Genomic DNA, 25494 nt, shown 5'->3' on the forward strand with positions numbered 1-25494 from the left:
AGTACGAAAAACTTTTACTCGCAAGACCCAATTCCTGGTTCATATTCAGCAGACATGTAGAGGTATATTTTTCTCAAAGCATTGTAACAATTTACCATAAATCCAAAATATTCACAACATTGGGTGGAGAAAAGTTGACGTTCATCTCGGACATACGCAGATACTAATACTAGAGAACGTAATTCCTTAAATCTATTAACTTCTCAACCGTATGACTATTTAATACAGTTTTAGTAGAGTATTCTGACAAAGCTATTTCAGCGCTTACAGACACAAGACACTCTGCTTCCGAGAAATGCCAGTGTTATGAGTCCTCGAACTGATGATCAGTCTCGTCAAAAATCTCCTCCTGCAATACGAATATTTGAGGTCAGGATACAAGGCCTCGTTAGCAAAATTACGATGCATCGAAAAATAGAAATAGTGCTTCAAATGAGATCTAGTACCTGTAAAAGTTCTTCGATAACATCTTCCATTGTTATGATGCCAACAGCCTCTTCCTCTTCAGGTAGTTTGGGGAGCTCACCATCAGTCTGCAGGATGTCTGAGTACATCTCCTTCGTCCATTTCTTGCTTCTGGACCCGGTCCTGTATGAATTATTCGCACTGTTTGAATTCGGAAAGCTCTTCCACTTCTGCAGTGATCTTTTGCTCTTCAACTTCTCGTGAAGAGGCTTTTCACCGTCAATGTCAACTTTCACTTCTTTCACTGGACCTATTAAGGGAGATATAGAGAACAGTTACAATCAGTCTATCACAAAAACAAAAAACAAAAAACGAAAAAGTCCGATTGTAGAGTTTGAAGGGGCGAATGGAAAATTTCTAGCTAAGGAAATTGTCAAGGCATTCTACAGTAGGAAGCAGGTACTTACTGTCACCCGGAATGCCATTAGTCTGCTCCGCATTCTTATTGCACCTTCTCACAACAATAGCCATGTGACTGTGACCCTTTTGAAACTCATTCAATATGTCATATAAAGGCAACATTTCTGGAACCCTATCAAACAAATGAGAGTACAACATCATTTTATGTAAATCATCTTCAATTTGTACTGAAATTAATCCTACAATAAACATGAACTTAAATCAACGCAAAATACCTTGGAATCTTGCGTATTGTGACATTCTTTACAGGTACTTCTTCTTCTGGGTTCACCGTTAACAAATTTTTTACCTAAATTTTGAATTTTAAGTAGTTGAGAGAAGTATGTCACAAAGAAAAATATTGCAAACTAAAATCAAAATAAATCAAATGGAATGAAAGCAGAAAACAAGATACATTAACTTGTCGACCATGCTCGAAATTTAAGCACCAATTAACTCAACATGACTTTGGATTACAATTATTTTAGTAACCTGTTTAAGTTTCATAGCATAGCGTTTCAACATGTCAAATAAATTGCCTATGCGCAGATATTTTCAGACTCAAAGTTGATAGAGATATTTAACCCAAGTGAACTCTGATTTACATTGGTATTAACCTGCATGTTGGGAACTTGGGAGGTATAGAAAAGGGCATTGTTAAAAATTTACCAGGATGAGTCCAATAATATTTGTTGGCTCCTCATAATAAACCGGTACTCTGCTATGCCCTTTCTCCAATATTCGAATCATCAAATTCCTGTGTGATAAGCAGCATTTAGGGTTGCAAATCAAAACATTATTATACAGTCAACAAAAGTATTTTCTGCTATAATGCGTAAAGTATAATAAACCTGTTAAGCTTGTCATTGATATCGATCGCAAAAGTTTCAGCTATAGGAGTCATGGCATCACGAGCTGTTTTCTCGGAGAGTTCAAGTGCTCCGGCAATAATGGTTGTTTCATCATGTGTCAACTCTCCACCTTTTCCGGCCTAGAACAAGACAGACATATGGTTATGAGGCAGGTCGTAAGTACTCTAAAAACAGAAGTGAGAAAAAGACCCAACGAAAGAATTACAGAAGAATGATGAAGCTGATATGACAGTTGACAATTAAATTTAAGAGAGCTGTCAGACGTACCTCATTGCCATGCATATCTACAAGCGTTTTCAACTCAGCTCTGCGAAAGAGAGCTACATGTCCATGGCCCAACAGAAAGTCTAATAGCTGGAAACCACGTAGAGCGTAACAGTCAGAGAGTTGACCTCATTCCACTAGCATAAAAAATTGCAAAGAAAAAAGTAACTGCTAAAACTATCATACCTTACTAATAGGATATGCAACAGGAAAGCAGACCCAAACAAGAACACGGACAACTGGAGCCACTGTTGCGCCTATAGCTAAACCATATCGGGAACAAACAGATTGTGGTATAATCTGCACACACAGGTGAAACAGAAGTTAGTGGCACGCACATGGCATATTTTATATCGTCAATGACTTCAAATATACATGTAAGAATGGTATATCAACATTGTGATGCTAAAACTAACTTTATGTTCTCAAAGTAATTTTTCTCAAGCAAACCAACAAACATCAACATAGGGTTGGGTTGTGGATATGCCCTCTCAGTGTTGCCTCAAAGAGCCAGTTAGTTCAGATCATAAATAACTAACAAAATGAAAACATCCTTGCAGAAGTCAGACTTACAAACTTCAACTATCGATGTTCTAGGCCATCCTACAATACAAACAAAATGATATATCACTTACCTCGCCAAACAGAAGAATCAGTGTCACCGAAATGAGGATTGCACCCCAAGCTTTCAACAAACCATCAAGAAAAATTGGGAGTGTCTGAGAGAAGGAACAGAGATTTCAATATCGTCTTTCCTTTTATTATTATTTTATTGAAGTTAGTATCTTTTCCAACAAACATTAATAACATGTACCTCCATTGCAGCAGCATTGCAAATCAGCAGGGTGCAAAGCAACAGATGCTGGTTTTTGACAACTGGTAATATCTTCGCTGCAATTAGAAACAAGATACAGAGACAGGTGAAATGATTAGCTAAACTGCAATGTCCAAATCAATATCAAACGAAGCTAGTACAACCGAATCTATCTTTACAAAGCTAAAAACCCTTGCACAAAAACATTCTTTTTCCATGGGAACCTTTATGCTATATCTTTCAAGTAAATTTACAGATTCCTTATAACCCAAGACATTAAACAAGGAAGAAACCCAGTATTAATCCTCATGGAAGATGTCCCTTTCGGCTGCCAGAAAGCGCTTTTAGCCCTGCGAGAAGCAATCCCAAACGGGCTCTAATTCTCACGAAATCACTTTTCATTCTTTAATTCCAACACTGACACACCCTTTCTCCTCTCAAAACACCAATTTGCATGCCAATGGAGAACTAAAGTTTCATGTTTTAACAAGGGTAAGTTAAATTATCAATATAATTGGGCAAAATATTTCCACAGCTGAACAATCCAATTCCAAACAATCATATCCATCTCCTTATAATCAACTAACCTCGAATCGAAATCCATACAAAAACAACAATCCAGATTATACTAAAAATAGTAGAAATAAACATCAAATAGGGTCCCACACCATTTTCTGTCCACCTTTTCTCGCATTTTCCCAGCCACCAAACAGAACAGAGAATACAAAACGAAACAAAACAAAAATTCAGAACCCAAATCAAAATCAGAAGCCGTACCGGCGTGCTTGCGATCCTTCGGCGTCCCGGACTTGGCGAGGACTTCGAGATCGACGAGGCTCATGGACATGAGGCCCAAGGTGAGCCCGGACATTAGCCCCGCGAACAGCACCAGCAGCACGATGACCACTATGTGAATGAAGAATCCACTGGTGCAGCACTCGTACTCCACCGCCATTGAAGCTGCAACCTTTCTTCTTCCTCAGCTCGCAATCAACTGATTAAGCAGCTACCTCCTCCCCAAAGCTTCAGAATTTGGAAAAACCAGAGCTCCGATATCGCTCCCTCTCAGAGAAGAACCTCCATTGCTGATTGCTCGAGCTTCTTCAACAGAACGCCGACTCAAGAATTTAGAGAGAGAGAGAGAGAGAGAGAGAGAAATTTCCAGGGCATGGTGGGAGCTGGGAATTTATAGCACTACAGCGTTTGGAATCACCTTTTTCATCCATTCTGATAATTTAGTTTTTTTTTTTTTTTTTTTTTTTCACGTTTTAGTTTTTTTGCTTTATCAAATTATTAAAAATAAATAAACAGTTTTCACAACGTTTTTTGTTGTCTGAAGATAAACTTTTTTAGTTTTATTATTCATTTCTGTTATATGTCTTGTTCTTATTTCTTCTTCTCTTTTCTTACATTTAGTTTTCCTTTTTTTTTAACTAATACCAGAAAATAAAACAAAAACCAATTTGTCAAATCCATCCTAAAATGATAAAAAACAGTTTTAACAAGAAATTGATGATAATGGTTTTTCAGGTGGTGGCTTGTAGGCTTGTAGCTATGACAGTTGAAAGCGTTTTACTTCTTTATTTGATGTCAAAGTTCGACTCAAACTTTTTCTATTTAGATTACTTTGTGCAAAAGAAACATACCGTTATATTTAATGTGGACTCATTACATAAAGGTATTTCTATTAAATAAGAGATATATATATATATATATATATATTTTTTGTGTATGTACAAAATATGTAGAAAAAATGGAAAGCTTGACACATGAGACTGAAAGAAAAATATAACCAAATTTAGGTTATCATTCACGAAATGTTATAACATAAAATAGTGAGAAAATGGGACCTGACTTCTCTACCCTCCCAGTTCCCATACACTCTCATCTCTTTTTATTTGTGCGGTCACGGTTAAAGTACGTCAACATTTTATATCACTATTGCTTTTTGTTTTATTATCTCTATAAAAAAAATCAATATAAAATATTAACGTGGCTTAACCGTAATCGTACAAAATAGAAAGGGATAAAAATGTATGGGAATTGGGAGGGCAGGGAAGCCGGGTCCGAGAAAGTGTGGGGAGAAAGATAGATAGGATTAGAATGGGAATTTTCTTTGACTCTTGACCATGTACCCTACCCACTACACTATTACATAAAAATGATATATATATATATATATAATATGCAAAGGATATTGAATACTTTTACCCTATTTTCATTAAAATATATAAGTGCATATTACTTAGTATTACAATTTAATAATATTTGTTTGTTTGTAAGTAAAAAAAATTTATATTTAAATTTTATAAATAACAAATACGCTACTAATTCGATGAAATAGGAGTGTTGTTAAAATCTAAGTGAAGGGGTGAAAAGGGGTTGATAATAAAAATAACGTATGTGTATATATATTTATATGTATAGTTGGAAATGGGTTGGCACCGTGTGGGGGTTGACGTGTGGTACAAAGGTGGGATGAGCTAGTGGTCGATTTGGAGAAGCGAATAACTTTGATCTCAACTCCTCATCAAACTTGCGTCGTTATAATCTTCATTTCTTCGTCATCAATTTGGCGGGTCCACGATAGTTAAACGGGCGTGCAGATGCAAGCTAGCTGCTGGCTGAGAGAGAGAGAGAGAGAGAGAGAGAGCATTGTCACTGTGTTTGGTGTCTTGCCCTAATCACATGCTTTCTCGATGTTGCTGACGAATAATAGATTAATGAGGATTAAATTATTAATGAGACAACCCAAACGTGATTCGCTCTCCCATCTCTTTCCAATTTGTTGTGATTTAGTTTTATATTAAATAGTAAATACATACAAGATAAGTACAACTTTATGTAATACAACACATACACTGAAAATCTGAGGCGGAAAACTTTTTGTACTTTAGTATCATTTAATACAATTTTATTGCGACTTTGTTGCTATACAAGATTCGCTCTTATTATAACCTTAAAACATTAGTAAAAGGAACCCTGCGTTGCAAAAACCATAATATTTTTGAACCATCTCCAACCATTCGATTAAAACCTAAAATTCATGTTATAAACTAACCCAATCCTTGTCTTGTCTAATAGTTGAGCTAAAATATGTTTTGAATTAAAACTTAAAATTTAGGCAAATTTAACCCAGAATTCCGGCTAGGGTAAAAGGTTGGCACATCTTATGCATGTGGACATGCCCAAAAAAGTGGAGGTTGCAGCAAAGTGACGCGCCTAACGCACCAGAGGCATGAGGGCTGACAAGAAGTGGGGCTCGCCCCTAACTAGAATGTCGGTTACCCAAAACGAGCCCAACAACTCTTTTTCGATCCAACGATCTAGACTCAAACCTATTTAATTTTAAATCTTTCAATACATTAAGTCTAACAACTGAGATTGAATATGGTCAAATCTAATGGTAAAAATAGATCTTACAGCTCAAAATTAAATTCAACAGCTAACAATTTAAAAAAAATATAAATCAAAATTCGCCCAAAAATTCTATAAATAAATGTTTCATGGGATTGGTTTAGTGAATTTTCAACTTTTAGATAATCTACATAAATTTTATTTTAAATAAAGTTACCAAAAATTTTTTCCTCCTAAATTCATTTTTTAATAATCTCAGGTAAAAATTTTAACTTAGGATCATTAGAGGAAAAAACTGCTTTTGGGTTAAAACCTAAATTTTTTCTGAATAAAAAATTTTAAGTTTAACCCAAAGACTGGAGACGATCTTAGATAATGAGAATATTCCACAAAGGTTCGGCTTTATGTTTCTTGTAAAAACGCCAACCTCGCTATTTTATAATGAAAAATTTCCAAATTTTGTTTTATTTTACAACAGAGGCAGAAATATGTGATAATTAGAGTATTAGATAAAAAGGCATCCATAAAGAAAAACTCTGGGAGAAATTTAATCAAACATTTTGTCTTTCGCTTTAAAGAAATACTCAATTAATGTTGGGGCCAACTAACAAATAATGATAAACATGCACTATCATTCATGAAGGAGAACGATGATCCAACATGAAGCTTTGATTTGGAATCATATAGCCAACGTTCGTCTTCTAGCTATCTAATAAGAGAACATTATTCTCACGACAATAATAAAAAATTTATTCATGTAAAATTATTATATAATAATTAATTTAATTCGAATCAAATTAACCTAATATCGGCATATTCAGCTCATATTGAATGAATAATCCGATTTAATATCATTATTTGAGATTTGTAATTATGAATCGGAAGGTGAAAAAAATAAGTTGCAAATCAGATGGAATGTGTGGCATGCAAGTAATATAATCCGAACTACGTGGGGGTGCTAAGACACCCTATTATTCCTGGGATAATGATAAAAACCCTGATCACCTTTTGGCAATCGTCAACCTTTCAAACTTTAAGCTTAATTAATTAACTAAAAAAATAATTAACCAGGAGACAAAGAACTGATCATACTATTTAATATTATTAGCGTCAATGCGAATGCCACTTCTTTATGCGTGCCTCGTATACAAAGTTGAAAATCAAAGTACACACACAATGAATAGACGAATAAATGGATTACTAAATTAGGAATAGTATTGGAAATGAAGAAACACTAGAACTCCCTGAGACAACTACATAACTCAAAAAGACTACATTTGTGACTAACTTATTATTCTATAGAACTAACATAACTCTAATAGGTAAGGAAACGAAACCCTAATTTTAGCATGCTAGGCTAAAAAAAAACCAAACATTAAAATAAAACTAAAGGTAAATACTTTTCAAAATATAGTGGCATGACATGTATAATTTATACTCATTTTTTTTTCCTTACAGAAAAAAGAAAAAGATGTTTTTAGTTGTTCTCTATCATATATTTTGTAGTAGTGATAAGTGTTGATGATAGATTCATATAATGCTAACTACATTGTGAATTAGATTATAATATACAATGCTACGAAGCACTATAGACAGAGTCGAAGTCTTAATAAATCAACAACGAACTTGGAGAATACAAAATTTGTCCATCTGAAAACACAACAAAGACGATTTATAAATGTCCGCTAGCCATCGCATTTTTTATAGTAACGATAAGAGAGTTAATAATATTTATTTTCTCAATAAAAAAACAAACAAACAAAAGTGTCTTCAAATAGATTAATATTAATGGCTTAACAATTTCAGTGGGAGTTAGGTTGATACATACTTTATGGTAGGTGGTTTCGAGTTGAATTAGATATCAAAGAAAAATTCTGACCACTGATGGCGGAACGTGTGGGAATATCCGTGCCTGCAACTTGTTGCATGTTTCTTCTCACCATTCTTGGCTTGAAATTATGCCCTGCTAGGCAGGTGGTTGTGTTGTTGACAACAACGTTGTTAGTCTGAAACTCCTATGCCTTTGTGGACGTTGCGAGCCGCCGACTGATGGTAAGAGTAACTCAAATTCCCTTCCCCTCCCCCAAAAAAATCCTCCAGTTCATACCAATCCACTGGGCTCCAGGGGAGCCCGACTTTTTCCCCAGGCTCGAATCGACATGCCCAACAACTGAGGTAATGTGATGTCAGCCACGGTTGAAATTTTTTTGGCACCAAGAGTGTGGAAAACATGCACGAGCAGACGCTCGTCTCTGACAACATTACATGGGAAAAGTTGGACAGTTGGATTTCAAATGGTAAAAAAATTTAAAATCTAACCCCAACAGCTAGACGACGTGTCATAATTTGAACTATTTGATTTTCCAATAAGCGGTCCAGGTTTTTTGGCTTAAAAAAAAAAAAGAGAAATGTTACAGTTGGCTATGTGTCACCATTGGGCTGTTGGATTTCAATTTTTTTCTAATCCAATCATCTAGATTAATTAAGTTAATAAAATTACAAAAACTATAAAATAAATTAGAACTTTTTTTTTCTATAAAACTTATCAGAAATCTATCTACAAAATTCTTACATAATCATGACACGTGGTACCATAGAATTTGTTAAAAATCTACTCGAAAATCTATCCACTAAAATTGTACGTTTAGATAATAACACGTGACATGATGAGATTGGTTAAAATTATACCCGAAACTAAAAATAAAATCATCTTTTATTATTTTATATAAAAAAAATATTTTAATACCAATAGCCTAAGCTATTCAGTTTAGGAGTGGAGATTTACTTGGACAATTACTGTTCACTAAAGGCAATTAATGTTCACTTTGGGGAATTGAGTTGCCTATAGCCTAGGGGATTGTTTAGGGGTGGAGTTGCTCTTACAATGCTCGTTTTTGCTTACACTGGTTTTGTAACTTTCTTGTCAACAATATTCTATATATACACATGTGTCTTTTGTGCAAATGGATCTTTTATTTTTTTTGATAAAAATGGGGACTACTTGTGGAGCCTACTCCATATTGAATTTCAACGATTTGAATCGTTTATTTTTCAAGTTGTACTTATAGATCATCATTGCAAAATATTAGCTCAATTGAGTTTAAAGAAATTAACGAACACTGTGTTTTAAGAAAAAATGAAATTTCATCATGACAATCAAATGAGTAAATGATTTCGGATTGAAATGATTTTTTACAAGGATGACCTATGAATGAAGACCCAAAAAATAGTCATACCCTAACTAGGTTTTAACAAGGCATTTAACCTAGAATAGTCATGCCCTTGTGTATGTCAAGTAGACACTTAAACTTGACTTTGCATTGCTCACCTTTTTCTTTAGACTATAGGTTTTTTTTCTTCCCATATTAGGTTTTACAAAGCCGGTTTTGTTAGACTTGTTTTTATATGCAAGTTCCTTGTTTGAGACTAGCATGTTACTTTATCACTGTCGACGAGACCACTTCATCAACCATCTTTGTAAGATTTGATGTGATAACTACTCGAGTATTTAGATACTCAAGGTAGATTATTGTAATTAATATTTAGTACATGTGTGATTATGTAAATCCAAGGTAAATTGGGTTTACGATTACTCTTTATTCTTGTGATTTTTTTCCTATTAAACTTTGTAAGTTTGTATTACCTGGAGAAAAAATTTCTCTCTTCTAATGATTTATTATAATAAATGCACTGACACAAGGAAAATACATCCTATAATTTTCCTTTGCCTAATTCTCTCCACTTTCTCTCTCTCTCTTGCCGCACCTTCTCTCTCCTTTTGGTCAATTGGCCACAATAGTTTGTGATAACAAAAATAACAGTGCGACAATCATTCTTTTTATTAGTTTCTCTAAAATTTTTAACTTTGCCCTCATTAGTTGTCCAATTTTTATTCACATTATTATGAAAACTCAAAAAAAGAAAAAAAGAAAAAGAAAAAAGAATTAAATTTAATGCGAAAAAGGAAAATGAATTAAAATTAATAAGAAGGACTAGCCGTGATTTAGCCTTTAGAGATACGCTAGGCTAGAATAATTCAAAATTCGCGAGATAGAGATTATTATGCATGCTAAAATCTTACATGACATGACAAGTGATATTACAAACACACGTATTTTCAATCACTCAATGCATTTTTTGGTAAAATATCACTAGTTTCAATTAAGTTAGGATGATACTATTAACATATTCATTTACCTTCCACACCCTTCTTAATTTCAACCATTAAATCAAATGAATTGAAGATAATCAAAAGATATAAATTAGCAAAAAGTGTGTAAAATATAAACATGAGTATGTGAATAACACTGTACTTTAAGTTAACATTGTTGGAAACCTGTCTACAATACAAAATGCTTATATTGATTTCGTAAGACCCTTTTCATTCTTCTTTGAAATTCAATAATAAAAGGGAAGTGTTATTGACATTCTAAAAATCTTATTCTACACTCCTCACAAGTATATTTTTTTTTTGTAAATATCAAAAGTTTGGAGTGTAGAATGAGAAATTTGCTGTACCAATAACAATTCCTTAATAAAAACTAAACTATTATATTAGCATTTGCACAAATAAATTTCACTTTGTTGTGGCAAATATTAAAGGAATATTGAGAATAAGATGCAACTCCACTTGCACAAAATAGGGTCGGTGTTTATTATATTACTTTTATTTTAGCCTATTAAATGTACTTTTATTTAAGATTAATGTTAGAGAGATTAAATTTGTAAATTAAATTTTATAAACTAAATAACATAAAAATTGTTGATTGTATTATTATTTAATTATCGATAAAAGTGCTTATTTTTTATTAGTGACTTCTTATTTAATTTGCTAATTTATTGTACAAATTTAATCAATCTAACGTTACTGATTCTTTAATGGAGATGTAGACTTTGCAGTGGGTAGGACCTGCTGTTGTATGAAGCTCCTCCTCCTACAACTACAAATTAAATAGATTCCAAACACTCTCTGCGAGCTAAAGAGAGTAAGAAAGCACCAGCTCAGATCTGAATCGCGCCCTAGATCTCCTAATCCAGCTTTTCCCGCTGCATTTTCCTCAGGTTTCTCCCCATTTACTTCTCGCATCATTGCTTTTTGCTTTGCCTTTTCGGATTCTAGATCCGTTTATGTGAATTCAATCGACTGATTTTATCCGCAAATTAGCTTAATTTACTGCTTAATCGATCATAATTTGAATTGTGTATTGATTTGGGCGAAGATTGCATTATTATGCATGTGTTTTTTGAGTTCTTGCTAATTTCGTAGTCGATTGGATATATGGGTTGGTTTTATTTGCAAGATTTTTGAGCTGAAACTTGCATGTTTCAGTGGAATCTTCCTCAATTTCGCAACTTTTAGATTGATATTGCTGCATTCGTTGATGGTTTGTGGGTAGATTTATGTGAGAAGCAATATTGTGTATAATATGGAGTAGCTGGCAGAGTGCAGTATATCTGTATGGGTTTGAATTGATGTTTGGAATGCGAATTTTGTGTTTGATGTGGATGCCGAAAGATCTCTCTGCGGCTTTTTCATAGATGTTTGTGCCGGTTTAATTGGGATGATGTGAATAACTTGAGATCAGTGAGTAGAAAACAGTTAGAAAAATGTTTCGGCAGAAGGCATTTGGAAACACTGCTAATGGAAGTTTTTTTCTTCAACTTATGCTACTTCTGGCAGGATTTCTAGTTTGCAGAATTTATAGTCATGTCGAGGAGGCCAGTAAATCCTTCCAGACGCATTGGTGATGGTGGAAGTATCCCATTTGTGGGTGCGGTGCAATCCAAAGCACGCTCATCACCTCTGCTGTCCATAGGACTTGTGCTTGTGGTACTTTCTATCACCATTTTCTTCCGGTGCATCATTATTTTTTTTTTGAGATCATGGTGTAATCCTAACATATCCAGAAACAAACAGTCCTGACAAAGTTGAGCACAAACAGATGACTAAAATGTGTCCACTATAAATTCAATCCTAGTAGTAATACCGTCACCGAACCCAATTACATGAGCAGGTCTAGTTTCTTTGGGAAAATACTGACTATTAACTTTTAAATTTCAGGGTGCAGTTCTTCTCGTCTTCTACGCTTTTAGCGGGTCAGGTTAGTAGTTGTTTTGACTTCTACTTGCAAGTGAGGTTTATCAAAAACAATATTTCCCAAAATTATGGTATGAAGAAGAAGTGTGATTCTAATGTCATCCCAACTCTAACAAAAAACGTTGATGGGGGCATATATCTTTCCATCCACCTGTCAAGAAAAGTGTTTAGGCAAGCTTTGCAACTCTGACAGCAACCAACACTGTCCTTTCTACATTCCATTCTGTTCTCAATTATTATGGTTTGTATTACAGGTGGCCAGAGCACTAAAGAGGCTGTAATTAAACTTGAAGGTATATTTCATGATCTATTCTATTGTCTAGTGTCCATAACTCTTAAAAAGTTTTGGGTTATCGAATGCAATAGCACACATACTTACCAAAATGGGATGCTAGAATTCCATATTGTCTATCATAAATTTCTTACATTGCATCCTTGAACTCACTAGTTATCTATATATGTTTTATTTAGCGAGCCTATCCAATTCTGTTGGATTCTCGGTAGAATTGTATAGATTCCGTCAGGAGTTGGTGTAATAGTTTTTTGTCCTAGAGGAACGAGGCTGTACAGAATTATTCTGTTGAACAGTTCTGGCAAACTGATTGTTCTAGAGGAACAAGGCTGTACAGAATTATTCTGTTGAACAGTTCAGGCAAACTGATCTTAGTTGTTTCAAAATATGTAAATATCATTATAAAGTCTCCGTTTCCTTTTATTTTAATTTACTTTTTTAAGAATTAAAAACTCTTTTGCTGTGAGAGATTTTTTTTCTGTATTTTTGTGTTGTATTTCAGCATGTAGGTTTTTCCAGGTACAAAAACTATTTTAGAGTTTGAAAATCTCTAATTTGTACATGTAGGTGGTTTTTCATGTACATTTGAAGTTCAAAGAGTAATACCTATACTAAAGAAAGCATATGGTGATAGCATGCGTAAGGTGTTGCACGTGGGCCCTGAAACCTGCTCAGTGGTATCTAAATTACTAAAAGAAGAGGATACTGAAGCATGGGGTGTGGAACCATATGACTTGGAAGATGCTGACGCAAGTTGCAAGAGTCTTGTTAGCAAAGGCATTGTGCGGGCGGCTGATATAAAGTTTCCACTGCCATACCGGGCAAAATCTTTTTCTCTCGTAATAACATCGGATGCATTAGATTACTTGTCTCCAAAGTACCTCAACAGAACTCTTCCAGAGTTGGCGCGGGTATCTGCTGATGGTGTTGTTATCTTTACTGGTAAAATTTTCTCAGTAAACACACCACCCCACCCCCTTTCCAAATGAGATTTACTGATGGTATTTGTCTGCATCTCTATTCAAAATCGGTTAGCAGAAGCTAATACTTCAACTTAAATGGTGGAGGTGCAGGCGTACTGCCTTACTGATCAAAATCTAAACACAATCTTTTAGTTGGTCATGCCCGTGATTGATTATACAAATCATACATGACAGTTATTGTTCTCTTTGAATTTTTACGTACTTGTCGTTTCCTTTTATAGGTTATCCAGGTCAGCATAGAGCTAATGTTGCAGAGCTATCCAAATTTGGCCGTCCAGTAAGTTATTAATGTTTAATAACACATCGATGACAATTGCTGGTGCAATAATATTTTTGCTTCTCAATTTCATTTTCTTGCTTTGATTGTATGGATGTGGCAAGTTTAACTTCCTATTAACTTCACAAAAGTTAAATCTGGAAGAATGACGCAATGATTTTTTTTTGAAGGCGAAATTGCGAAGCTCATCTTGGTGGATAAGGTACTTTGTTCAAACAAGACTAGAAGAGAACGAAGTGGCCTCAAAGAAGTTTGAACAGGCTGCACTAAAGAAATCTTACACACCTACCTGCCAAGTTTTCCACCTCAAGTCATACCACTAAAATCACAAATTTGCATCTTTACTCTATCAGCCTCTTGGTGAAAACACCGAGTACAAAACGTTTTCAGCACCCGAAGGGTAAGTTTATATTTAATGGGAATACAGAGCCAAATTGTGCGCTTGGGTTTGATGCATGGCCTTCCGATCGATCTGTGTAGGCAAAAGTGAGTTCTCATGTGTTGGCTTTCATCCTCACCATGTATTCTTTGGCATGATGTATTTGTTTTTCCTCAACATTCTTGCTCCTTGTTGTTGCTGTAATAGATTTGTTAGTACTCTCTACATCTATTTTTGTTTATTATATTTATAAAACACAAAGGTTGTTCTTTTGTGACCGAAAGATCACAGATTCAAGTCATGGAAACAACCTCTTTGCAAAGTAAGGGTATGGCTGCGGATGATAGACTCCGCCCTCCCCGCTTGTTGGCTTTATAAAACACAAAATAATTTCTTAGTGATCACTATAATATCTCATGAATGGATGGCATCTTGTCTCTTATGGTTAAAAGGAAATTGATGATCCAATGATTTTCCAAAACAACTGATCGCCAGATTTACCACATCCAGACTCCATTAAATTTCTAAAAGGGCATGGTATTTACTCTCCGAGATTATTTCTCGACACACTTCTCATCATTTTTGGCATTTGGATTGAATAAATCAAAGGATAATTAAGGGCTTTTGGATTGAATAAATCAAAGAATAATTGAGGGATGGAAACTAAGAGGAGCATGCAGGGGTTGAGAAAGGGTGTGAAAATGATTTCGTTTTGAGAAACTTCCACATCATTTAGTGAATATAGCTTACTAGTGTACGGAACCTTGGTTATTCATTTACTGTCTAAAATAAAACTAAAGTTGTACTTTACCTTTTAAAACTCAAAATTGCCACTTAAGTTCATAAAAGCTTTTAGGTTTTCCTACAACCTTTTGAAACTCAAAATTATCACATAAGTTCATAAAGCTCACAATTGCTTAAGACAATATATCAAGATGCGTTTCTAAGTACATTTTTTCGGAAGCACTTCAAGCATTTTAATAGAAGTGCTTCTAAGTTTAAGCAAAAGTGCTTTTACAAGAAGAAGTCCAAGAAAAAAAAAAAATTTAAAAAAACTGAGCAGCAAAGTGCTCTTATAACCCTTATTTTTTGCTGGAGAAGTGCTTTTATGAGTTGGAGTTGGCAGTTAAGGCCATAACCTGCGCCAAAAATCATCGACGACGGTGAAGGCATGGCCTCCAGAGACCAACACTCTCAACAGCAAAACCAGACGAGGAAAGTCCCACTCTTCCCTCTCCTCTCCCTCGTCTGCTTCGTCTCCATCTTCCTTCTCCTCTCCTCCATTCGGAAGACCTCCGTTCCTCCGCGGCCTCATAACGCCAGCTTCGAATTCCAAAAGACTGAAGGATCTAACCCGAGTCTCCGGGGCGGGTTGTGCGACTACTCCGACGGAAGCTGGATCCGATCTCCGGATGATCCTCCGAGGTACGACAATACCTGCAAGGAAATATTCAAGGGATGGAATTGCATCTCCAGCGGCAAATCCAACGGTCGGGAACTACTCAAGTGGAGATGGAAGCCCAAGGGTTGTGATCTACCGCCGTTCCAGCCGATTAGGTTTCTGAAGATGTACAGAGACACCAGCATTGGTATTCTCTCTTGCTTATATTTGCGTCTTGGTTTTGAAGTTATTTAGTTGTGATGTGAAGTTATTGTCTGTTTGGTTGCTGAGAAAGAGTGAGAAAATCTTGCATTTGATGCTATGGCAAGAGATAAACAAACTGAAATCCGGAATTTTGAACTTTATATTACTTGATTGAATGCAGGCCTTTGTTTTCTTAGCTACTTAATTCTAATTGACGTAAAGTTTAAGCTTTTTTCGGATATCTGATAAACCAGCATTTGGTATTTAGTTTAAACGTCGCATCAAATGCAATAAATAGGATGATTTGAAAGGCTTTGTGGCAGAGTGATATATATTGAATCCTGGGTTGTATGTATGGAAACCTTATGGGTGTTCTACAGTGCAGGGTTCGTTGGTGATTCATTGAACAGAAATATGTTTGTTTCGCTTTTCTGTTCTCTAAAACGAGTGTCAAGTGAAGTGAAGAAGTGGCGACCAGCTGGTGCTGATCGCGGGTTTACATTTCTTCAGTCTAATCTCACCCTTGCATATCATCGAACAAATCTTTTGGCACGTTATGGTAGGTAAGCTATGCTTGCAACTATGTGATGGTTATGCACTAGTTTTGTTAGATAAATTGATGGGGAACTGAATTACATCTTGCACATGTTAAGCTTTGATGTTCGTCTGTTTGTTTGTACACTTAGGCTTTTTATGCTTTTATTCGATGCAGGTGGTCAGCCGATGCTAATGGTGGGGTGCTGGAATCTCTTGGATATAAGGAGGGTTATAGAGTTGATGTTGACATTCCAGACGGCACATGGGCAGAAGCTCTAAGCTTTCATGACATTCTGATCTTTAACACGGGGCACTGGTATGTATTTTCATTCTTATTTGTTATGCTTGCTCAAGATTCTTGTACATGTAGCAGATACATTTGTTACTTGGTTTAGTATTAGTTTTCTTTTAATTTCGTGATGTGATCAAATAAATTCTGTTTATAAAAAAATACAATAAGTTGTGTGTATCATATTTATTGATCCCAAGACTAGTAGCCTAGTATCGATAATCGTGATGCAGTTTACTCATATAAGTGGTGAGTGAGAAGAATTTTGATGTAGGAAAACAAGTTAGTTGAGATAGAAAAGATTAGCAATTTGAAATCTGCCGCGGAGCTTCTTGATTTTCCCACGAGACGATCAGGAACTATAGTTTCTAAGATCTAATTGACCCTCCAAGTAAATACCAGTACAATAGGAATACAAACCAACAAATATCTGTTTTCAAGAGCGCTATAAAGCAGCCATATAGATAGGCTTAAATCAGTATGTAGAAGGTAGGAGAACGTTTCTAAGATAAATACCAGAATTAGTAAACTTCTAAATGTGACGAGTTGGAAATTTCACGTGTCATTAAGTTTGCTGACTATTCATTTTGTTTTTTCGGTTCTTATGAATAAACAGGTGGTGGGCTCCTTCAAAGTTTGACCCGACAAAGTCACCCATGCTTTTCTTTGAAAAGGGTCGTCCAGTGGTTCCTCCAGTACTCCCTGATGTCGGCCTTGATATGGTTTTGAAGCACATGGTACCAATTTTTTAAGATAAAAGCTTCATAATTTGTTTAATTTTATGTTTCATAAGAAATTAAGAGGTAGTATTCTGGTGTTCATGTTTTTAGTGGATTTGTTCATTGTAGGTAATGCTCATAGAGAACAGAACGAAAGCAGGTGCAATCAAATTTTTTCGTGCTCAGTCACCTAGACATTTTGAAGGGGGTGACTGGGACCAAGGTGGCTCTTGCAATCGGCTAAATCCTTTATTGGTAGAGCAGGTCAGTTGTGTGATGCTATAATGACCCGAATGGATGTCATGTCTGTTTTTACTTTTGAGCAAAATGAATGTTATGTTTAGTTAATTGAGCTACATATACATGTTATGAAGCAATGATTTGTACCCAAGCACAAACCCCTTCAACTTTGTGTTGTTTCAATTAAGCTCTTGTATAATGTTACCGTTTGCTTTCCAGGTCGAAGATCTCTTCTCAGTGAAGAATAATGGTACAAACGTGGAGGCACGCCTGGTGAATCAACACCTCTACAAGTCCCTTAAAGGATCAAGTTTCCAGATTTTGAACATAACCCACATGAGCGAGTTCAGAGCAGATGCCCATCCATCCACAGCCGGTGGGAAGAAGCACGACGACTGCATGCACTGGTGCTTGCCAGGATTAACAGATACTTGGAATGACTTATTTATAAAGCAGCTAAATGTTATTAAAAGTAGAAATTGATGAATTATTTTCATGTTGAGATTTTTCATTTTTCCATCTGAAATGTAGTGAACTTCGCAGCACAATCCCATCCCATCTTGTTCTCAATGCTGCCTTTTTGAAATCCACATAATGCTGCATCCAGAGGAGGCAACTGTGGTTAGAACACAAGGAAAATTCCGGCCTGGCTTTGGACACCCGAGCCACGACAACGAGAGTAAATGGTAATGTTCTATTTGCTTGTCGTATATATTTTGTTTTAAGGAGTTGTCCTAATCGCCCCGAATGACCCCCCATTTACCCGATTACTAAGATATGATCATAAAAAAGCTAGTTTTTCCAGAATTTTATTGAAATAGGGGTAGGATGAGCAAAGAATAGTTCTGTACGCACCCATTAAACAGTGCTCCTTTTCCTGTGCCGTACTCAACCCTGCAAATGCAATGTCACGGCATCCTGAAAAGCCAAAAACAAGAAAAAATGAAATTGAATTCTCTACCTTTCGCCTTGATAAATTACAGCACCAATTGGGGTGATAGCAACGGCAGTTCCTATACAGATCGTCGGCTTCAAGCAAATCCTTCACCGGAATTACACGTTCCTCGACCTGAAGGAAAGCATGCACGCTCTAGTTTTACGCTTTCGAATTGAGTGGACTAAAAGCGCAGTAATGCTAATTGGTTTTGCCTTCAAGATGAAAATATTGCATGCTGTCTGCTCCCATTTGCATTCTTAAAGCATTCTGTCCAGGCCTAAAGAGCAGAAATCGATAATCTTCTGTCCTGTATGCCATAAGACCGTCAAATATACCCTGGCAAAACCGCAATGGGCATATTTATATCACCAAAAGTTTGATAGCGTAACATAATGATATTATGTTGTGCAGAGTGAATCTGAATGAGACGTCTTGGCAAGAATCTATTTAAATAATGGTCGATATTCTCTGTTTGACATGATAACATTTCTTCACAATAATAAAAGAATTTGACTGAATAAGCTACCTAGCTAGCAGCAAAGCATGCAAAATTACCAATGTTACCTTTCGAATGAATAAGATTGACAATAATGATTAGCAACTAATCAAGCCTAACTAATCACACTAACACCTCACACTAACACTACAATTAGTTACATAACTCTTGCAATAGGTAAGGATATGGACAATGACTAGACTATGACACTGCTGACTGTACTGCGAGTATGAGTTGTGTCTTTACACCCAGTCAAGTCGAACGGAGGGTAAAGCTTGGACTGAAGATAGTGAAACTAGCCTGAATAATAACATTCTTATTTTGGCTGTTGACATACTGAATTTGAGGAGATGAGCAAGAACCAGTTTTTTGATTTAATGATAATCTATTTCCACTTGTTTGTTACTAGCATGGAACACTGGATTGGAAGCCAGAGAAATGTCCTTAAATATTTTGCAAACTCAGGTAGTTGTGCTACAGTATGAGCCCAGTATCTATATCCAGCCTCAGGAACGAGCAAATGTTCCTTGCTTCTTTTCCCTCAAACTAATGAGATTACTACCCAGATAAACACATTAATCACTTGTAGATCTTCTGTTAAATACATAGCCTACCCAATTTGCATTAGAGAAGACAGTGAGATCCAAAGAGCTTTTCTTGAACCACAAACCATGATCAATAAAGCCTTTTAAAAACCTTAGTATTCCCTTGATAGTTTGAAAGTGAGTACCTCCAGGACAACGAAGAAACTGACAAACTTGATTCACTGCATATGAGAGATCAGGTCTTGTTCATGTCAAATATTGCAATGCCCGACCATTGATATGTATTCATGAGGATTAGGTAATAGAGTGCCAATGTGATCTAACTTGTGAGTACCAAGAGGTGTAGCACAAGGTTTACACCTTTCCATATGTGTTTTGATGAATAGTCCAATGCATATTTACCTTGAGAAAGAAAAATACCTTCTGAAAAACTGTGAACCTCTAAACCCAACAAGTAGTGTAATGCACCGAAGTCTTTAATTGAAAATAACTGACCAAGTCTTTTGAAAAATGCCTTACAAACTGTAGGATTATGCCCAGTTACCTAAATAGCATCAACATAGACCAACAAAATCAGAAGAGAAGGATCAAATTATACAAATAATTAATAATCAGACTGAGAATTCGAATACAATGAAGATCAAAGTTTTGTAAAAAGTATACCCTTCATCCAACGAACCAAACTCCATTTTCAATTTGGGTTTCAACTCATTGTCTAACGTTGGTACAACAAATTCAACCTTCCCTGCACCAAATTGATCTCCTACATCTACATCATTTCTTCTTCTATTTCTAACTCACTCCTTATCGAATTACAGTTCAATATCTACCTGCTACAAATGTACACAACTACAACACAACTTACCACAAACTAGCACAAATTTTACACCTATATATCTAAAATCCAATTTCAGGATCTCAACCAAGTCTAGTGGTAACCACCCAACATTATGGATTCAAATCCCAAAATTATAAATATCGTACACACGTACCCAAAGTTGGTTTTCAGAACCAAAATGGAACAGAAATGGATCAAATGACGGCATAAAACCAAACTTCACAATATGAGTTTCTTCAGAGGTTCTGGACGAACCACCCTTGTCAACTCCAATCTAAGCAGAGCTTCAATCCATATGAAATCGAGCACCCTTCACTAGCTCCCTTTCGCTGCCTCTTTTTCCTTGTGAATATAACCATCAGGTATCCCCCTATCTCCGACAAAAACACACCAGTGAACAATAAAAATAAAAATAAAGGTATAAGATTTACAGGGTCACAATCGAGACTCATCTTCAATCCACCTGAAATTGAACACTCCCACCTACCAGCTCCCTCTCTTTGCCTCTTTTTCCTTGCGAAGAAAACCATAATCTTTCCCTCTCTCTCCAACAAAAACACTCAGTGAACAAAAAATAAAATAAAATTTAAAGGTATAGGATTACCGGGTCACAATCAAAACAGAGCTTCAATCCACCTGAAATCAATTCCTCACACCAGCTCCCTCTCTTTGCCATTCTTTCCCTCTTGAATGTATGAATAATCTCTCACTCTCCCTTTCTCTCCAACAAAAACATATTGAATTACACCAGGTCACAACAACCCAGTTCCACGTGTGAGCTCGTCAAATCACAAAAGTTAGATTCTAGTCCACACGCAAGGTCTGCACCTTAGAAACAACCATATATATATAGATGCTAATTAAACATCTATAAATACTACTAGATGAAGCCCATATACTATGTGTATGTAAATATAAAAACTTTTAAAAGAAAAGATATATGAAAAAGAGAGAAGTTCGAGACAAATGTGAGACATAGAAAGAGAGAGTAAAAAAGTAAGGTTATTTTATTTTATTTTTTAAAATTAGAGATTTTATGATGATATTTGAGAGGTTTGGAAAAAAAAAAAAGCAAAATTGGGTTTATGAGAAATTGAATTAATGGTCATAATTTTATTTTGTGATATTAATAAGTAATTTAGATAAGCTTATTTTCCTCAAATCTCTTGCTTTAATTTCTTCTTAATTTTCATTAATCAAGCCCATGTGTGGGTACTTGTAACCCTCTTGATGGTTATATCCGATACGTATTTTGTGGAACCCACGGAAGCTTCTTATCTCTTTGATTTATTTTTTGGTTTATTTCTGTGTTTAAATACAACAAACTAATGGTGTATATTATCATTTGACCAAAAATAAAAAAATAAAAAAGTGTATGGCCATAACCATGTTGAAAAATGAAAATGTTAGAATGCTAATTAGCGGCTACCCTCTTTAATTACCCACAATAAATCACAGACGGGAGAAAAATTATGTTAAAACTTATAAAACATCCAATTACATTAATATCTTAGTTACAAGTTTACACTATATGAAAAAAAAAAAAAAAAAAAAAAACTTTTATGGCTTTGCTCATGACGAGTAGTGTTTAATAATATGTTCATATAGACACTTAGTATTGATATTCATCTTCACTGGTAAGTGAGAGTTTTTAGATTCAATTCTCGCAAAAGGCGAATTTTTGAACCACATTATTGCTAGCCTATTGGAGGCTAAGCCCACCCCCTTCTCTTAGTATAAATAATACCGTTTCTTAAAAAAAAAAAAAAAATGTTCATATAGTAAAGGGTAGAGAAGCAATATTTATAAAACAAAAACAAAAAAACAAAAAAAAGTATAATTTCAATTTAAACATACGATTGCATATATTGTCCCACAAATTCAACCAAAAAAAAAAAAAAAAAAATCCAAGAACCTGGCTTCAGGTTTAGCAATGAAGAACAATATGAAAAACATCTCAATTTATTTGGTATCCATACGAAGTTCATATTATGAACGCACATGCTTCATTGTAAATGAAACGGGGATCAAGCAGCAGCTCAATCAATGAGCAAGGTCCACCCCATTTTGTCCTCAATCAAACCTGTTTGAATCTCAGTAAGCATTTCACGCAGTTTGCAAAACACAGTTTCTTTCCCTCTTCTGTATTCAACCCTGCATTAACATAATCCATTTTTAACTACTAAATTCCAGGGTTATGACATTTAAAAAAAAAAAAAAAATGCCACGATTTTGAGGGTCTGTTCTAAACTGCTTTTGTATGAAGTGCATTTGGTTTAAAAAGCACATAAAAAAATTTAAATTAAAAATTCAAGGAATAGAAGTACCAAAAGTGCTTTTCCTTAAGAATTTTCCTCAAATACTTGTACCTTTTGTCACGATATGTTATGCTAGAAACGGCAATGACATCCACAGCAGTCCCGGTACAGAAAACTTCATCAGCAGCCAACACATCCTCTAGTGAAACGTCACGTTCCTCAACCTGATATTCATTTTCCAAAACATGGTTTTATACTTGTGAAATATAATTAACAAGCTGTACAAGCAGTAGTTAATGCTTAATTAAGGTAAAAAGCGGTCGTTAATTACCACGTAATTGAGATGGAGAGCAATTTCTATGATGCTTTTCCTTGTGATCCCTGGAAGGACAGTTCCATTGGTTGGTGGAGTTAAAATCACATTATCCTACACCAGTAAAATAATTGTTAGGCCAAACTTGAATGGGCATTTCACATAGAAACCTTCGATAGCATTGTTATTTAATTTTTAGAACAACACTTCAAGCACAATAATGCACGTTTTGTTTGTTGTCGATTAAAATAATTCTTATTTGATTGCGTAGCTTAACAATTCAGTTATATAACATGTTACGGAGTAATTAGGGTTTAGGGTTTAACAATCCGGTCGCGTAACATGCTCAAAATGTTGGTGAATTGTAATATTGAAACCGTATATGCAAATTGTAATTACTCATACCTTCACAATGAAAATATTAGATGAAGAACACTCCTCAATATTTTTTCCAGTGGCTGCATCCAGAAAGAGGACGTCAGTGAACCCTTTGGCCCTAGCCTTCTGTACTGTTCTAAAAATCTGTAGCATTGAAATGGAGCAAAAAATAAAAATTATTTAGAAGATCCCAATATCTTCAACCTAATTAAATATATAAGTTGGCCAAGTAAATTACTGGTGAATAGTTGGTGATGCTTTTGATGCCTCCAGTCCCACCAGGCGTGGCCCTACGAACCTCATTCTCAATGTACAAATTCATGGTGCTGCCACTCTGTTGTATAAACAAAATCAAAGTTGGAAAAATAAAGTTCCCAAGAAAAAAAAAAAAGGTCTGAAAAATAGAGAGTAACTAGGAAAAATCTAAAATTTAATTTGAGAAAAACATAATTTATGTGAACGAAATTACCATAGAACCAAGTATTTTTCTTCGTGATCGAATCCAAATCAATTAGCAATATGTGATTTAATTCTCGACTTTGAAACTATATCAAAGTTCAAGTATCCAATCTAAAACCAATTGGTAATTAACACGAATTGCATTGGCAAATAAGTTACCTTGTGATAACTACCAATTGGAGTAGCAAATATTAGGAATGTGTACTCTGTTGCTGACCCCAAGCCAAGAACAGGACCACTTCCAATGAGCAATGGCCTAATATACAATACTCCTTTCCCTGAAGGTGGTACCTATACATGCATACGTACACACATACATACATATATACATATGAAAATTAAAACGTCAGTTTTTACGTTTGTAAACTTTAGAACTATAGGGTCTAAAGTGAAAATACCCAACGCTTGTTGGCAAGGACTGCTTGTTTTAAAGCAGCAAGAAATTGCTCAGTAGATGGACATGGCATGCACAATCTCTCTGCACCCATCTTCATTCTTAGAGCGTTCTCTTCTGGACGAAAGAGCTGAATGCGACCATCTTTCGTCCTGATTGCCTTGAGACCTTCTAATATTCCCTGATGACACCATCACGTACATACTCTTAACTACTAGAATTACAAGCCCTCGGATCGATACTCATCTATTAATTAGCATGGATCCGATTATATTCGGCGTCATTGTGAAACAAACATAAGGGCAGCTAAGTGTAATTACCTGTCCATAATTCAAGATTCCAGCAAATGGGCTGAGCTCAATCTTTCTATAGGGAGCGAGATGGCCTTGTGAAAAATTCTCTCCATCGGAACATATCATAATGTACATGTAATCGGTTGGAATTACCCCAAATTCCAGTTTATCCCAGTTCATGGCATCAACGTGTTTTTCATCTGCTTCATGACTGCTTTGAGAAATTCTTACAGAAATTAAGTATAAGAGATAAAATTAAGAAAGCTGATAAGATGAAGTAAATCACCTGTGAACTATGGATTCAGAAGTCATGGCTGCAAGTTAATGTAGAATAAAGTCTAAAACAGCCGCAACAAAGAAACAAAACACCTTTGAGTGAGCAATTTACAACATAACCGCATTTTGGTGAGATATTAATTTAGAAAGCTGGTAATAATCTTCGATTTTATAATATAAAAGGGTTTCGTTTCAAACTAGTGTTCCTTTGTGTTACATAAAAGCAGGTTTTTTTTTTTTCTTTCATCTTTACACATCATTTGAAAGCGAATTTCGTTTTTATCTTCGTTTTGTTTCCTATCATGACATATTTTAATCCAATTTTTTTTATGAAAAATAAAGGGTGATTAGTACCTGTTCCCTTGACTCTTTTTTTTTTTTTTTTTTTTTTGAACGCTGTTCCCTTGACTTTCTATATAACTAAATGCAGTGGACACCCCTTGTGTGTGATTTAAAATTTATAAAGAATTAAATATTAGTGGATTGGGGAAGTTAGCAAAAGTAGGAAAAAAGTAGACGTGGGTCGGTGCAAATGAGAGAGAGAGAGAAACAAAGAGTGAGTTTAGGTATTGATAGGTTGACATGGTTATGAGGTTCAGAAAAAAAAAAAAATAACAAAAATTTGTTTGTGTGAAATTATTATAATGTCTAATTTATTTATTTTATCTATGTATAAAAGGGTATAATAGTAATTTCATTGATTTTTAGTTGACAAACAAAAACAAACGATATTATCTA

General features: G+C 35.2%; 4 protein-coding genes and 1 long non-coding RNA gene across 10 annotated transcripts; 2 read left to right on the forward strand and 3 right to left on the reverse strand.

Annotated features, from left to right (window-relative positions):
- Positions 1 to 67: 67 nt before the first annotated feature.
- LOC137725323 (DUF21 domain-containing protein At2g14520) lies at positions 68 to 4091 on the reverse strand. The gene is made up of 11 exons (XM_068463970.2): positions 3592 to 4091; positions 2815 to 2891; positions 2636 to 2719; positions 2187 to 2300; positions 2004 to 2090; positions 1716 to 1855; positions 1534 to 1621; positions 1101 to 1174; positions 873 to 997; positions 447 to 715; positions 68 to 349 (listed from the first exon to the last, which is right to left on the reverse strand). Exons 1-11 carry the CDS (start codon positions 3767 to 3769, stop codon positions 305 to 307), a joined length of 1281 nt encoding a protein of 426 aa, XP_068320071.2. The 5' UTR covers positions 3770 to 4091; the 3' UTR covers positions 68 to 304.
- Positions 4092 to 11035: 6944 nt separating this feature from the next.
- Positions 11036 to 14482, forward strand: LOC137725805 (putative pectin methylesterase CGR2). The gene is made up of 7 exons (XM_068464599.2): positions 11036 to 11232; positions 11852 to 12001; positions 12233 to 12272; positions 12523 to 12561; positions 13128 to 13502; positions 13765 to 13820; positions 13991 to 14482. The coding sequence occupies exons 2-7, from the start codon at positions 11879 to 11881 to the stop codon at positions 14141 to 14143; spliced, it is 786 nt and encodes a 261-aa protein (XP_068320700.1). The 5' UTR covers positions 11036 to 11232; positions 11852 to 11878; the 3' UTR covers positions 14144 to 14482.
- Positions 14483 to 15370: 888 nt separating this feature from the next.
- LOC137726060 (protein trichome birefringence-like 13) lies at positions 15371 to 18139 on the forward strand. Its single transcript, XM_068464920.2, has 6 exons — positions 15371 to 15788; positions 16170 to 16347; positions 16497 to 16637; positions 17227 to 17347; positions 17459 to 17593; positions 17789 to 18139. The coding sequence occupies exons 1-6, from the start codon at positions 15371 to 15373 to the stop codon at positions 18050 to 18052; spliced, it is 1257 nt and encodes a 418-aa protein (XP_068321021.2). The 3' UTR covers positions 18053 to 18139.
- LOC148696898 (uncharacterized) lies at positions 17617 to 18971 on the reverse strand. Its single transcript, XR_015962866.1, has 2 exons — positions 18425 to 18971; positions 17617 to 18166 (listed from the first exon to the last, which is right to left on the reverse strand). It is a non-coding gene; the product is annotated as an uncharacterized LOC148696898 (long non-coding RNA).
- Positions 18972 to 19674: 703 nt separating this feature from the next.
- On the reverse strand, positions 19675 to 25007 carry LOC137726157 (putative branched-chain-amino-acid aminotransferase 7). 6 transcript variants are annotated; one of them, XR_015962865.1, is made up of 11 exons: positions 24767 to 24918; positions 24508 to 24691; positions 24192 to 24368; positions 23953 to 24084; positions 23573 to 23668; positions 23362 to 23478; positions 22975 to 23070; positions 22755 to 22867; positions 20990 to 22539; positions 20849 to 20898; positions 19675 to 20755 (listed from the first exon to the last, which is right to left on the reverse strand). XR_015962865.1 is itself a non-coding variant. In XM_068465037.2 (9 exons), the coding sequence occupies exons 2-9, from the start codon at positions 24658 to 24660 to the stop codon at positions 22425 to 22427; spliced, it is 999 nt and encodes a 332-aa protein (XP_068321138.1). In that variant the 5' UTR covers positions 24661 to 24680; positions 24767 to 25007; the 3' UTR covers positions 19675 to 22424. The 6 variants fall into 6 exon arrangements, 2 of the variants coding, with proteins under 2 accessions (XP_068321138.1, XP_068321137.1); XR_015962864.1 differs by having other exon boundaries at positions 19675 to 20898; XR_015962862.1 differs by having other exon boundaries at positions 20849 to 22539.
- Positions 25008 to 25494: the final 487 nt, after the last annotated feature.

This window comes from Pyrus communis, chromosome 5 (assembly GCF_041283825.1).
Source record: "Pyrus communis isolate YQ-2024b chromosome 5, ASM4128382v1, whole genome shotgun sequence".
In the NCBI taxonomy this organism is placed as follows: Eukaryota; Viridiplantae; Streptophyta; class Magnoliopsida; order Rosales; family Rosaceae; genus Pyrus; species Pyrus communis.

Coding starts and splice junctions, on each gene's coding strand:
- LOC137725805 (XM_068464599.2), top strand. CDS start 11,879: ATGTCGAGGAGGCCAGTAAATCCTTCCAGACGCATTGGTGATGGTGGA. Junction 12,273..12,522: donor CTACGCTTTTAGCGGGTCAG/GTTAGTAGTTGT, acceptor TTTGTATTACAG/GTGGCCAGAGCACTAAAGAG. Junction 13,821..13,990: donor TATCCAAATTTGGCCGTCCA/GTAAGTTATTAA, acceptor TTTTTTTTGAAG/GCGAAATTGCGAAGCTCATC.
- LOC137726060 (XM_068464920.2), top strand. CDS start 15,371: ATGGCCTCCAGAGACCAACACTCTCAACAGCAAAACCAGACGAGGAAA. Junction 17,348..17,458: donor ATATGGTTTTGAAGCACATG/GTACCAATTTTT, acceptor TGTTCATTGTAG/GTAATGCTCATAGAGAACAG. Junction 17,594..17,788: donor ATCCTTTATTGGTAGAGCAG/GTCAGTTGTGTG, acceptor TTTGCTTTCCAG/GTCGAAGATCTCTTCTCAGT.
- LOC137726157 (XM_068465036.2), bottom strand. CDS start 24,792: ATGACTTCTGAATCCATAGTTCACAG. Junction 24,085..24,191: donor TCCTTGCCAACAAGCGTTGG/GTATTTTCACTT, acceptor ATGCATGTATAG/GTACCACCTTCAGGGAAAGG. Junction 22,540..22,754: donor ATAACATATCGTGACAAAAG/GTACAAGTATTT, acceptor ATGTTAATGCAG/GGTTGAATACAGAAGAGGGA.
- LOC137725323 (XM_068463970.2), bottom strand. CDS start 3,769: ATGGCGGTGGAGTACGAGTGCTGCACCAGTGGATTCTTCATTCACATA. Junction 2,091..2,186: donor TTGCATATCCTATTAGTAAG/GTATGATAGTTT, acceptor CGTGGTTTCCAG/CTATTAGACTTTCTGTTGGG. Junction 998..1,100: donor ACAATACGCAAGATTCCAAG/GTATTTTGCGTT, acceptor TTTGTTTGATAG/GGTTCCAGAAATGTTGCCTT.